This window comes from Oryctolagus cuniculus, chromosome 1 (assembly GCF_964237555.1).
Source record: "Oryctolagus cuniculus chromosome 1, mOryCun1.1, whole genome shotgun sequence".
Taxonomy (NCBI): Eukaryota; Metazoa; Chordata; class Mammalia; order Lagomorpha; family Leporidae; genus Oryctolagus; species Oryctolagus cuniculus.
In genome coordinates this window covers 66660824-66674588 of record NC_091432.1, presented here as the reverse complement: position 1 = coordinate 66674588, position 13765 = coordinate 66660824, and the positions used below count along the sequence as shown (strand labels likewise).

Below are 13765 nucleotides of genomic sequence, written 5' to 3'. Positions count from 1 at the left end.
GGTGCTGGCCCCGCTGGTGGCACTGTGTTTGTGCAGTGTGTGGACAGGTGCGGGGCTCCCGAGGCATCCTCGGCTGTGCGCCCAGCACACAGCAGGGGCTCGTTTGGTTTTGTCTGAAGAAGGAATAAAGGAGCAAAGAGGATAGAGAGAGAGAGCCACACAGCTGCCCTACAGGACTCCCACCGGTCCCTGCCGGGTGCCAGACACTCGTGCTGCACAGATGACCAGGACTGCCCAGGGGCTAGTGGGAGACGCAGACCATCATCAAATGGCACGGTCGCTGCCAATCCAGGGGCTGCCAGAGTCCTGGGGACGGTGGGGAGAGGCTGAGCCTGAGTCCTTGTTTTGAGAACTTCTTGTCTCCTGCAGTTCCTACAGAACTGAGCCTCTGCAACGTGGTTTCCGTGGTTTCCATGGCGATCCCCCTGGGGGGGCTGCCCTCCCAGGCATGGGGTTAGGACTCTGAGAAACCTAGGCAGAAACAAAGCCATGAGCTCACGCTGTTCGCTGTCACCCTTCCTGCCCCCCAGGCTCCGTGCCTGCCACCTGCCCCGGGGATGTCCAGAGGCCCAGGGTTCAGTCCTGGACCTGTGGCCTGTTGATGGTGTGGCTATGGGAGCATCACTTGCCCGGAACTGACACTGACTAACCGTCACCTGGATACCAGGAGCACGCCAGGGCGACAGCCAGGGCCTGCTTCCTATCAGGCTGTTTTGACGCTGCATGAAATCTTGTAGGTTAGAGAATGCCCGCTTTTCACAGAGCCGCTGCTTGCTGAATGCAGCTTGCTGTCTCCATCCGGGCTTCCCGCTCCAGAAGGCAGGGCTGCAAGGACAGGGCCCTAAGCGGGGCGCACTGCCCAAGTCCCATGGTGCAAGGGGAGACGATGTGGGAAGGCGAAATAGCATGCAGGGTGATTGTAAGACCAGAATTGTGGGCCGGGGCAGGATGGGGGAGGGAAGGAAGTCTTGTCTCCCGGTGGTCTGGGCAGGGCTCTGTCATCTGCTTCCAGACTGTCAGCGCGTGCTCAGCAGGCGTCGGCTGTCTCCTTGGAAACAGGGAGCAGGCAGAATGTGAGGTGTCTGAGGGTTGGGCCCAGAGTGGGCCATGCTGTGCAAGTCAAGGTCTGTGCACTCTGAACCCCTCAGCCTAGCGGGGTACCCTTAATCCAAAAGAACCCAAGCAGGTAGCTGGGCTAAGGGAGAGCTCGCAGCAGGGGCCTGGGCCGCACTGTGGGGCTGCGCTCTTGGAAGAGGCCTGCGGGGTGAGCAGGCCAGGTGCAGAGGGAGCCAGGGAGTCTTCCAGGCAGAGGACAGCATGCGGGAAAGCTGTGCGTGGGAAGGAGTGGGGCGAGCCGAGGCCCGGTGGCCAAGGGCTGGGCTCGCGGCATGCGGCAGTGAGTTGTGTGGTATAAGGGACCTTACTCTTTACTCTGAATGCAAGGAGCAGCCACGGGCCCGCTGTCAGCAGGGATGGGACAGGATCGGGTTTGCCGTCTCAACTGTTCTGATTTCTGTGAGAGGGTGGACAGGAGAGAGCTGGGAGAACTGGTGCGGGGACCCCCGCTGGGAGGCTGTGACAGTAGCCTAGAGGGTGGCTTGGGGCTGTGGAGGAAGGGAGGGAAGCAGGGGTCAAGGGATTATCAAGAAATGACTGTTCTGAGCAGAAATAGCCATGACTTGAAGGACAGACTGAGGGTTTTGAGGGCGAGGGAGCCCTCATGGGCGAGGGGGCCCTCGTGGGCGAGGGGGCATGGAGGGACCGTGCGTCAAGTTCCAGCAGCAATCATTTCTTTCCTCTGGGCCCGCTGTGCTGTGGATGGCATCGGCCTCGCGGGAGCAGGGCAGCCTGCCCTCAGGCAGCTCACGTCTCGTCTCATCAAGCATCGGGAGCTCTCTAAATGCGGGGAGAGAGACTGTGAAATCATGCTGCCGGGGAAATGAGATCCAAACGGTGTGGAGAGACCCTTTGAGGCGGCGGTGAGACCTGAGCCGAGCCTCCAAGCACAATGCAGGCTTCCACAGGGAAAAGCGGTGAAAGAGGGCAGTCCATGGAGCAGAATGAGAGCCGCAGTCCCAGGAGAACACAAAATAGCAAGAGAGGATTATGGGAGGAGGGGCTGCAGGAAGCCTGCCTGTCTCCAGGCGCCCGGAAGCAAACCAGTACTGCAGCTAGGACTGTGGTTCGCTCACAGAACACCCCCTGGTGCTCCACAGGTAGCAAGAACCAGAATTCGTTACCCCCATTTTACAGATGGGGAAACAGAGGTCCTTGTGGTTGACCAGTTGCCCAAGGCCTCTCAGGCAGGCCTGGTAGATCTTTCCAGTTTCTGAGGGGTTAGGGCTTTCAGGCACTCAGGCTGGGAGTGAAAGGGCCTGTGTCCTGTGCCAGGGAGGACTCACAGCTGGCCCAGGCTGTGCAGGTGGGCTGAGCCCAAGAGCAGCTGATCTCATGCACCCAGCTTCCCCTCTGAGGGGCGGCCTTGTCACCATACTTCCGTGCTTATTTTCAATGACTTATAATAGAAGGCGTTTAGGGGAATGGGGACATTATACAATGCTCCTCACGAGAGATTTACATGTTACCAGGTGTTGTTTTTTGTTTTGAAACTTTTATAGATTAACTATTCACTTCTAAAACTGAAGCAGCCCCCGTGAGTTTCTCTGTGCCCGAGGAAAAGCCCTCTCTGACTGTCCCTCCCTCGGTCCCTCAGGGCTCTGCCAGTCTCCCCTCCCCAACCTCCCGCCTGAGAGGCCGGCGTCTGTGTGATCACCACAAGGTCTCCCATGTGGATGGCAGGGGCCCAGGTATCTGCGCCATGTTCTGCTGCCTTCCCAGGCATATTTGCAGGGAGCTGGATCAGAAGTGGAACCACCGGGACGAGAACCGGTGCTCCTAGGGGATGCTGGCAGCTAGGCGACAGCTTAACCCACTCTGCCACAATGCTGCCCCCCCATTACTCATTTTATATTAAATCACAAAGCTAATCCGTTAGACAGTCTAATATGCCCAGTTATGTTAAACATTTTGAATACTTCTGAACTGCATCTATACATATTGTTCCTAAACTTAATACAAAAAAGTGGTATTTGAGGTTTGCTTTTATTCACCATTTCTATCTTAATTCTAAGCCCTCCCATGACTGAAGACATTTACCTGCCAAGGAAGAAAGTTTACTAAACACAGCAGTGTGGGATCATGTTTCCACACATGTTCGGGCTGTGCTCACAGCCGGCTCATTCAGTAGGAATTCAGGGCCTGGCATGGGAGATGGTGCTGCGCACACTCAGGGAAATGTGTGTACGGGCTGGCCTTCTTCATGCTCTGCACGCCCGCAGGGGCTCTGGTCCCAAATCCTGCCGGTGGGGTGGGGTCTGCAGCGTAAGCCCCTGAGACCGAGCTGAGCCCCAGTCACCTTCTCTTGTCCCATCTCAGCTCCCTCGCCCGTCAGGATGACCTCAGCCAGCTCAGCTGCCAACCCCAGAGGACACAGTCCATCGATTTTCTGCTTGATTCTGTTCTGATTCGCTTTTCACTTTGTTGCTCCGGCCTGGAGAGGTGCTAATGCCATCCTTGGACTCTGCGTGCTCCTGCCAGCCCTGCCCAGCTCGCTCCTCCAACACGAAGTCCTAGCGATGGCAGCCAGCCTTGCTCCCGCGTCGTGGTCCCTGTGAGGAAGCCGAGAGGACAGGCTGCCCGTGCCACTGGGCCCGGCTGGCTCAGGGCACTGACCACAGGGAAAAGCTCTTAGATCAGGATGATGGCAGGGCAGGAAAAGAAAAAGCTAAAACTGTGTCATTTCACTTCTGAGTACACAGCCCTAATAACCCCTAACAAGTTCTTGGGACAAGGTGCCCGATGTGCACAGCCTGTAGTCATCCTAAACCTCTGAGCAGATATCCCTGTACCCAGTGAACAGATGGCAAACTCGAGGCCCAGGGCATGAAACCGTGATGAGCTAAGAGAGTGTCACCAAGCGGCTCCTGCTCAGAAGCCTGACAGGAACGGGAAAACTGCTCGGGTGGTTTTTGGCGTATGGATTGCATTGCTAGCAGGTGTAAAGGGAGCAGTAGTCACAGCTCCTCGGGGAAGAGCCCTGGCCCCGGACTGCAGTCCCTCTCAGCACCTCCATTTCTTCATCTGGCGGCAAGGGGTCGCGGCGTGCTCCCTGCGTGCTTTGCTGGGCGCTGTGTGGCTGACGTGAGCTATGAAGAGAAGGGTGTGGAAAGCGGGGTGTACCAAGGGTGTCAAGGGCTCGTGACGCTGGCTGAGCCAGGCCATTCCTCAATGATGACTTTCAGTGGCCTGCCCATGAGGGTGTAGCCGTCAGCCAGGGGGCGCACCAGTGTTTGCCCGTGGGTGTCAGGGCTGTCACAAGCTCCCCATAATGTGGATGGGCTGAGGACCAGGCTGTGTGGCTGTAGCAGGGGAGGTAGAACAGATGGGGAGGAGCTGGTGAGAGACTTGAACCTGTGACTGCAGCGAGGTCAGCCCAAGAGCCCAGGAGCTTGTGGGGGCAAGGGTCTGAGGAGGGGGAACAGGGAGTGGGGAGGGAGTGAGGGGCCGGGGCCTTGCCACTGCCTGAGGGCGAGCCCCAGCCAGTTGCCTGTCAATGGCAGGGAGGGGCAGTAGGGGTGCTGCAGGCAGTAACGGGGTGCATTATTATAATCATGAAACGAATGGAAAGCCAGGCTGGTTTTGAGTGTGTGCCAGCCCTTCCATACGACATCGCGATGGAGCACTTTTCCCCTCTGCCTGGGAAGGGGAGCAGAGGGGCTTCCCCGAGTCCTAGGATGTGGTGGACCCTCGCCCTTAACAGGGGTGGAGGAGGGGAAGGTGACTTGGAACTCCAGACGGACTAGGAAAGAGCAGCCTGACCCGCAGGGGCATCTGAGCGAGCAGCTGAGATGGGGGCCCAACGACCCTGCGGGAAGGCGTGGGGGCCTGGGTGGAGTGCCCCTGGACGCCTCTGAGGCCAGCTGCAGTCCTGCCGTCCTCACCGGGGCGTACCCACACACCCTGTGCCACCGTGCAGGTTATAATCAATTGGCAAGCACATTGAATGACCCATCCCTGAGCCTGCCCCACCCCCATCCCACGTTCTGTACCAAGAAGACAGAAATCAGATGCTCCTTCTGGCTCTGCGGCCAGAGCTGCGCTGCCCAGGCTCCACCGGGCAATCTGTGCTCTGCCCTGGCCCTGGCCTGAGCTCTGCCCTCACAGTGACCGCCTCTCTCTCCTTTGCAGGAGCCTGGTCCAACCTGCCAGTGACTCAAGCAAGAATCAAGGTCCTGTGGTCCCAGCACCAGGCAAGGATCAAGATCGTGCGGTTCCTGGGCCCCTAAAGAAGGAGGGCTCTGTGATCTCAGCACCAGTCAAGGACCAAGCTTCCCCGGGCCCAGTGCCTCCAAAGAATCAAAGTCCAGTGGCTGTGGCGGGAGTTACAGAGCAAGGTTCCAGCACGTCACAGTTGCCGCAGGATCGCCAGCCTGCAGGCCCTGAGCCTGTGAAGACTCAGGGTCCTGTGGTTCCAGCACCTGCCAAAGATCAGGGTCCCAGGGGCTCAGCACCTCTCAAGGATCAAGAGCCCCTGGTCCCAGGGAACCTGCAGGCTCCAGGTGCTGTGCTCCCAGCACCTGTGAAGAAGGAAGACCCCGTGGCCTCTGAGCCTATGAAGGAGCGAGGTTTAGTGGCACCCGAGCCAGTCAAGGACCAGGGAGTAGGCATCCCAGAGCTTCTGAAGGGTCACGATGCTGTGGCGGTGGCACCTGCAGAAAAGCAGGGTCCCCTGGTCTCTGAGCCCATGAAGACACCGGCCCCCACTGTCACAGCCAAGGACCTGGGTCCCCTGGTCTCCGAGCCCATGAAGACACCGGCCCCCACTGTCACAGCCAAGGACCCGGGTCCCATGGTCCCTGAGCCCATGAAGACGCAGGTCCCCACTATCATGGCCAAGGACCCGGGCCCCCTGGTCTCCGAGCCTGTGAAGACGCTGGCCCCCACTGTCATAGCCAAAGACCTGGGTCCCCTGGTCCCCGAGCCTGTGAAGGCACAGGCCCCCACTGTCACAGCCAAAGACCTGGGTCCCCTGGTCCCCGAACCTGTGAAGACACAGGCCCCCAGTGTCACGGCCAAGGACCTGGGTCCCCTGGTCCCTGAGCCTGTGAAGGCACCAGCCCCCACTGTCACGGCCAAGGACCTGGGTCCCCTGGTCCCCGAGCCTGTGAAGGCACAGGCCCTCACTGTCATGGCCAAGGACCCAGGCCCCCTGTTCTCCGAGCCCATGAAGATGCAGACCCCCACTGTCATGTCCAAGGACCTGGGTCCCCTGGTCCCCGAGCCTGTAAAGGCACCAGCCCCCACTGTCACGGCCAAGGACCCAGGTCCCCTGGTCCCCGAGCCTGTGAAGGCACCAGCCCCCACTGTCACGGCCAAGGACCTGGGTCCCCTGGTCCCCGAGCCTGTGAAGACGCCAGCTCCTGTCATCCCAGTGCCTCTGCAGGATCAAGATCCTCTGGTGCCAGCACCTGCAAAGGACCCAGGTCCTGTGGTCCCTGAACCTCTGAAGACTCAAGGGCCCAGGGGCCCTCAGCTGCCCACTGTCTCACCTCCACCCCCAGTAGTGATCCCAACCGTCCCCCACGCAGAATATCTCGAGGGTTCCCCTTGATGCTCACGCCTCGGTGTGCCCGTGAAGGCGCTGGCAGTGGAAGTGCTGCCCTTCCGGTGGCAGGGAAGACACACATTTACTCTGCATGAAACGTGCCCTACCGTCCTGCTGGAAGCTAATAAAACTGGCCCCTGGCTCAGTGGCGTCCCTGTGTCTGTCTGTCTGGGTGTCTGTATAGCTCGGCGTGATGCTTGTTTGCCAAGGGCTCAGTCTCATCCAAGGGTCAGGCTTCTTGAGAAAGCCAGGCCTCTGGTCACAGGTGGCAGGACACCAAGCAGGGCAGAACGTGAGACACGTCTGGAGCCCCCCACTCATCCACACACAGCAGACTTCTGGGCAGCTGCTTTAAGCCAGGCTCCACGCTGAGCACTGGGTGGAGAATCCTGGTCTTGTGACCATAAAATGTGGTGAGAGTGAGGTCCTGGGACACGTAAAGGCTTGCCATTGGGGGTTGGGAGGTGGGAACTCCCAAAAAAGACTCCTGCTTCGTGCAAAGGTCTTTTTAATTTTTAAAAAATATTTACTTGTATTTATTTGAAAGACTTTTTTGGGGGGGCGAGATCTCCCATCCACTGGTTCACTCCCCAAATGGCCACAACAGCTGGGGCTGGGCCAGGCCAAAGCCAGGAGCCTGGAGCTCCAATCAGGTCTCCCACATGGGTGCAGGGGTCCAAGCACTTGAGCCATCTTCCACTGCTTTCTCAGGTGCGTTGGCCAGCAGCTGGATTGGAAGTGGAGCAGCCCGGGCTCAAACCGGTGCCCATGTGGGATGCCAGCATCTTCGGCAGTGGCTTAACCCACTACACCACAGTGCCGGTGGTGGTCTTTTTTAAAGGCACTCAGCTCAGTTTCATCATCACAGGAAGTACTGGTGACTCTCACACTGTCCAGTTTTCTGAGCAAACCTCCCATGTGCAACTGGACTGGAGCTGCCTCCTCACCCCATTCCCAATAGCTCTAGGGTTTTCTGCAGCCAGAAGCCACCCACCTAGCAAGCAAGGTTTCTTCCTGCCCAACACAGAAGTAGCCATCAGAGCCTGCTGTCAAGGACCCCTAAAGTGTCAGGGACCTGAGACAAGCAGAGGCCGCCTCCGGGGGGCTCTGTGCTGTTGGGGCGCCCTGTCCTACTTTCAACTCAACCTCTGCTCCCCCAGCAGTCTCAGGATGCGCACACCCAGGGCCAGGCCTCTCTGAGATGCCAGCAAGTCTCCCTGACGGGGCAGATGGACGGCCGGGAGGCCCTCTGGAGACAGCTGGCCCATTCAACGCCCAGGCACTGTCAGGGGAAGCCTGTGGGGCCAGGAGCACTGCCCACCGCAGCAGCGGGAGCCGTGGCCCGAGGGCGCGGGTAGAACGGGCAGCCTCCGCCTCCTCCACATCGTCCATCGCAACATGGTCCCGCGGGTTGGAGGAGATCCTGGGGCGGGAAGCCTCCAGCCTCGGCCAGGCCCGGCTCGGCTCTCGGCTGCTGGGAACACAGGCCCCAGAGGGCGGCCAGGGGCTGCCAGGTGCTGGGCCCCACCTGCGGCTGCGCAGATTAAGGTGGGCAGTGAGCAGGACCCTTGGCCCTCTGTCCTGGGTGCCTGGTTCTCTCCGCGGCCGCCATTCCCCAGCCTCTCAGGGGCACCGGCGTCCCCACACTTCCTGTGGGCTCCCCCATCTCCTCGGAGGCGGGCGGGACAGGCTGGGGGTGCTCGCTGTCCACCACCCACGGGAAGGCGGGTCCCTGGAGACCCCGGGGGAGGGCTGGGCAAAGGCGCCCGGTTACTCCCTTGCTCATCCTGCGAGGCCCTCCTGGCCACCTGGGCCCGTGTGGGTGGGGGAGAGGTGGGGTCCGTCGCAGAGCGTCGGGTGAGGGGCGCACTCCACCCACAAGACCTGTGAATCTGCCCACTTTCTCTCTCTCTCTCTCTCTCTCTCTCTCTTTCTCTCTCTCCGCCTCTCCCCAGCCTCTCCGCCTCACACATGGCCCAAGTGGTAAATCGGTGCACAAACCACAGCACCCAGGAGGTAAGGAACGGCACGTTTCTTTACTCTGGTTAGAAGCCCTTGGCTTCTCCTTGCCAGGGTTGGCAGGAAACCTGGCATTAGTCATGTTCCCAGGGCCTCACCCTGCTTCCGGAGTGGGTCACAACTCCAGGAGGCTTCGGCCGTCCTCAGAAGACATACACAGGTCATCGCTGTGGCTCTCCCGGGCCCAACCAGTGTGGCGCTGTGGGTGCCACTCCCTGCACCCCAGGGGCTTGGCTGGGAGCCCAGGAGCCCACCTAGGTTGCCATATTTATGCCAGCTTTGCCCAGACATCCCCATGGCCATCCTCACCTGGCCATTCCCTCAGAAGCCCTGCAACCCAGCCCCCAGCTCCTGGCCCTTTCCCTCCCCTCGGCCTGCACCTTGGGGCCGTCCGGTCACCACTGGCCCTGGCTTGGTCCTGGACTTGGGTGGCCAGGGCTGCAGCACGCACATCCCCGCAGTGGCGTCCGCACCTTCTCACCAGCACCTGTGATGGGCTTCGTCATGACAGCAGCCACTTCTGCTTATTCTACAGCACAGAGTTTTTTTCTCACCCACCCAACAGGGGGCTAAAACGTAGCTGCTGAGGGTGAACGGACATGCAGGAAACGACTGGCTTGGGCAGGAGGATGAGGTGGGTTTGGTGCGTGGTGAGTGGGACACGGCCATGCGGCAGCAGGGAAAGGCTGTGGGACGCGGTGGGCTGAGCCTGGGAGAGGCGTCTGGACCTCACCAGCCTAGAGGGTGCGAGAGGCCTGGAGCAAGGGTGAGCTTCCCCAGAGAGGGTGTGGAGAGTGACAGGTGGAGGACCCGGGCAGAGCCCAACCCTGGGGGGACAGGCGGAGGAAGGAGGTCCCAGCGGAGCCGCCACGAAGCAGCAGAGGAGTCTAAGGAGAACGGCCGGAAGTGCTTTCCGATGAGATGGCTTAGAGCTGTCCCTGAGCCAAGTGGACGCACGCGGCTGCCCGCTGAGGCCGAGCGAGGGCCGTGAGCAAGTTCACCACAGCACTCTCCCAGCGTCCATGTCGGCTGGAGATTTTTTGTTGTTGTTGTTTTGTATTTCTAAAGTCAATGTTTTAAAATCCTCATTGCAGTAGTCATAAAGAGAACAAGAATGATCGGGGTGACCTCCAGCTCTGGGGTAGCGGGCACCACGGCCCGATTCCAGCAAAGGGGGCATAGGAAGGGGAGAGATTCGTGTTTTCATAGCCTGGGAGTGACTCACGCCGGCCCATCCAGCAATCCTGGAGCAAGTCCACTAAGAATGGAGAATGAACTGTGGCTCCGCTAATTACATTCTTGGTCCCTGGTGCCTCCCACACAGGCCCGTTCTCAGCTCGGCCCAGCCCAGAGCTAACAGCCCTTCCTTAAAAGGAGGAAAAGTGCTGGCCAGGGAGCGCCCTGCCTTGCTTGCATATCCTAGGCACCTGCCCACATTGCACCTCCTGTCAGGGGTTGCCATGGGCCCAAGCCCAGCCTCCCACCTGCTGTGCACACCTGAGTTGCCTTTGGGCTCATTGGGCCCTCAGGGCTGGCAACAGGCAGAGCTGCTGGCCTTCAGCTGGGCCGCCTGGAAGCCCCGCTGAGAGCTGCCAGTCTGCAGATGCGCCCAAACAGCACCCCAAAACGCGACGTATACGGCCCCCAAAACCTTCCCAAGCCCAACAAGTGTCGTGCTTGGTCTTCTCACCAGCAAGGCACAGAGAGCACAGCACGGTGCCGCAGATTCTGAGGGTCCCTCGGGGCGCTGAACACCCAGGCGGGCGCTGAGGGAGCAGTTTCCTTAGGGATTTCGCTCCCCTGCGCAGACACGCCGGTAAAAGCCGCACCTGCATCTTTCAAGTCCTTGATGGCAGCACACCTCCACCAGCTCAGAGTCACGGCTTTCCTGTTGGTTTATTATTCTGGTACAAAAGGCAAGACCCAGAGCTAACGTGAGGGTTCTGCCCATAAGTCCCGGTCACATACTTGGAAACTAAGACCCTAATCACAGGATGAACCAGCGTCCCAGTGGGCTCCCGGCACCTGGGCTTGGGTCAGAAGTCCTATCACCATCTGACCAGCGTGCCTCCACCCCATGGCACCTGTGTCCCCGGCAGCTGGCTGGGGTGGACTCACAGGGTGCCCAGCCCCAGGCCAGGGTGCTCAGGCAAGTGGCCCAGGCCATCGGCGGGGAAGCCTCGGTGGAAGACCAGAGCGTGTATCTGTGCAGGTCCTGGCCTCCCTGACCTTCCAGGGACTTTGGGTGAGAGATTGACATCCCTCCCATGGTGACTGAAGTCAGGCCTCTCATTGCCAGCCCTAAGGGTTTGCTTTGTGTTCGGCTCTTCCTTGCTGTGCCGGTTGCAGAGACGGAGCTGCCCAAGCTGGGGTCCACTGCTCCCGTTGGCCCCCATTCAGTCAAACCTTTGCTAAGGACCCCATGGGCCAGGCCACGCTGCCTCCCACTTGAGGCCTGCCTTCCAGGGTAGTCCAGTGCCCTGACTTGCTCTGCTCCCCTGGTACTCCTTACTTCTGGGTGCCTCTGTGAACAGAGGGTCTTGCAAGCTCTATAAGAGGGAGCTATGCAGTGGCGCACTAGGTTAATCCTCCTCCTGCAGCACCGGCATCCCATATGGGTGCCGGATTCTAGTCTCGGTTGCTCCTCTTCCAGTCCAGCTCTCTGCCGTGGCCCAGGAGGGCAGTGGAGGGTGGCCCAGGTCTTTGGGCCCTGCACCTGCATGGGAGACCAGGAGGAAGCACCTGGCTCCTGGCTCCTGGCTTCAGATCTGTGTAGCTCCAGCTGTTGGGGCCATTTGGGGAGTGAACCAATGGAAGGATGACATTTCTCTCTGTCTCTCTCATTGTCTGTAACTCTATCTGTCTAATTAATTAATTAATTAATTAAAAAAAAAGAGGGCTGTCTCTGTGGCGTAGTGGATAAAGCCACCACCTGCAATGCCAGTGTCCCATATGGGTGCCGGTTTGAGTCTCAACTTCTCTACTTCCAATCCAGCTCTCTGCTGGGAAAGCAGTAGAAGATGGCCCAAGTGCTTGCACCCCTGCACCCACATGGGAGACCTGGAGGAAGCTCTTGGCTCCTGGCTGCAGCCTGGCCCCAGGCCTGGCTATTATGGCCATTTGGGAAATGAATTAATGTATGGAAAATCAGTCTGTCTGTCTGTCTGTCTCTCTCTCTCTCTCTCCCTTTTCTCTAACTCTATCTTTCAAACAAATATCTTGAAGAAGAGGTGGAAGTGGAGGAGGAGGGGAGGAAGGGGAGGGGGTGCAGGAGTGGATCTGTGTGGCATCCCCCGTGCCCCTCCTTTGGATTCCTTCTAAAGCAAAGTCAAGAATCCCAGCATTTTGACTTCAATCAACGTAGGCCTTGATTAAACCCAGGTTCCAGTCAACCAGCTCCGCAAATGCTGAAGTTCGCTGGAGCCGGGCAGACGCACTCAGGCCTCACCAAGAAGGGAGGAAGATGGCGGCAGGAGGAGTGAAGGCCGGAGCGTCCTCCCAGCACGAGGCTTTCGCACCCACAGCACTCAGAGCCCCCTTGGCAGAGTGCTGGGCCCAGGGGCCCAGAGCCTCCCTGGGGAGGTCATGACCTGTGAGACAGGCAGGGGAGACACGGGGCAGAGCAAAGCAGGGAGGAGGGGACTCCCAAGGGGGCTGCAGGGGCAGGCAGTGGCAGGAAAGCAGGTTGGGGACATTGGAGGGGCTGAGGGGCCATGACCGCCTGCCCTGGGTCCCCTCCTGGGGTCTCCACCAGGCCCTGCTCTCCTCAGAGCAGTTTACCCCTCCCTGGGGCAGGCCGCCCCAGCTCCCTCTGCCCATCCCAGCTGCCACACCTGCCCAGCTGTCCCTGTGCTCTGGACCCCTCTTTCCCCTTTGCCCCTGCTGCCAGGAGTCTCCTGGCCACTGCAGCCCAGCCTGCCACTGAGGCCCTGTGACCTTGTATCACAGAGCCGTGGGTTCAAGTCCCAGCCCTGCTGTACGGTCTCAAGTTACTGCCTTCTCGTATTAGTGGCTAATATTTAAGGCCGCCTATTTGCCTTTTCCCACGGGTGACCACACGTAACATCACACAACCTTATGAGGGGAGTACCAGCGTCATTTCCGTCTCACTGCTGAAGCTCAGAGTGGCTGTCCCTGGCCCACGGCCACAGAGTCAGGCCGTAACTGATCCGGGACTCCCAGCAGGTGCACCAGGCTCCAGCGCCTGTGCTACTGAGCACCACTGCACCCCAACCTGCACCCGCAACGTGGGGCGCTCAGAATTCAGCAGGTTCCTCCTTTCTCTCAGACCCTCACAAGCACCAGCGGGGGAATAACAGGGTGATCCCCACAATGGCCACTAGGTGGCAGGAAAGATCCACGCAGGGTGCTGATGTGCCTAGAGGGTGTTGACTGGCTGGACCAATCTCTGGCTCCGCACCACCTCTAGTCTGCTCTTCTCTGCCACCCTCACACCAGCAACTCCAGACCCCACTACAGGTTGCCCGGGATGCGGGATGGGGGCTCAGGGCGCTCACCTCTCTCTGGTAGGTGGGCATGCCCTGGGCTGAATGTAGAGTGTACGCAGGCTACAAGCCTTTATTACCGGAATCTGCTCAGTTCCTGTCCTGCCTTCCTGTGGGGCGTGGAGGAGCAGCAAGCCCCAGGGTCAGGCGTGGGCGTTGTGGCACAGGTGAAGCCGCCACCTGGGACGCCTGCTTCTCCTATCAGAGTGCTGGTTAGAGTTCTAGCTTCTCTGCTTCTAATCCAGCTCCCTGCTGACGCATCCTGGAGGCAGCAGGTGAGGGCCCAAGTGCTTCAGCCCCTGTTATCCAGATGGGAGACCTGCCTGGATGGAATTCCAGGTTCCTGGCTTTCAGGGATCTGAGGAGTGAACCAGTGGATGGAAATGCATTCTCTCAGCTTTCAAGTAGATGAGAATAAATAAACATCTTTAAAAAACAAAAAACCCAGCCTCAGCCATTTCACCTGTAAAATGGGATAATCCCGTGCTAGTCAAGCTGTTTGGTGGCTTGGATAAAATTGTATGTATGTATTTGGCACATGGGAGAAGCAAAACACAGAAGTGCTGTATGGTATCAC

General features: G+C 59.3%; 1 protein-coding gene across 2 annotated transcripts in view; it reads left to right on the top strand.

Annotated features, from left to right (window-relative positions):
* The window catches only part of MAP6 (microtubule associated protein 6), a 70757-nt gene extending 63942 nt beyond the window's left edge, over positions 1-6815 (top strand). Inside the window, exon 4 of one of the 2 annotated variants that reach the window (XM_070075499.1) lies at positions 5248-6815. In XM_070075499.1, coding sequence (XP_069931600.1) covers positions 5248-6670 — 1423 coding nt within the window. In that variant the 3' untranslated portion in view covers positions 6671-6815. The remainder of the gene's footprint in view (positions 1-5247) is intronic. The other variant, XM_008263854.4, reaches the window with a different exon arrangement.
* The last annotated feature ends 6950 nt before the right edge of the window (positions 6816-13765 follow it).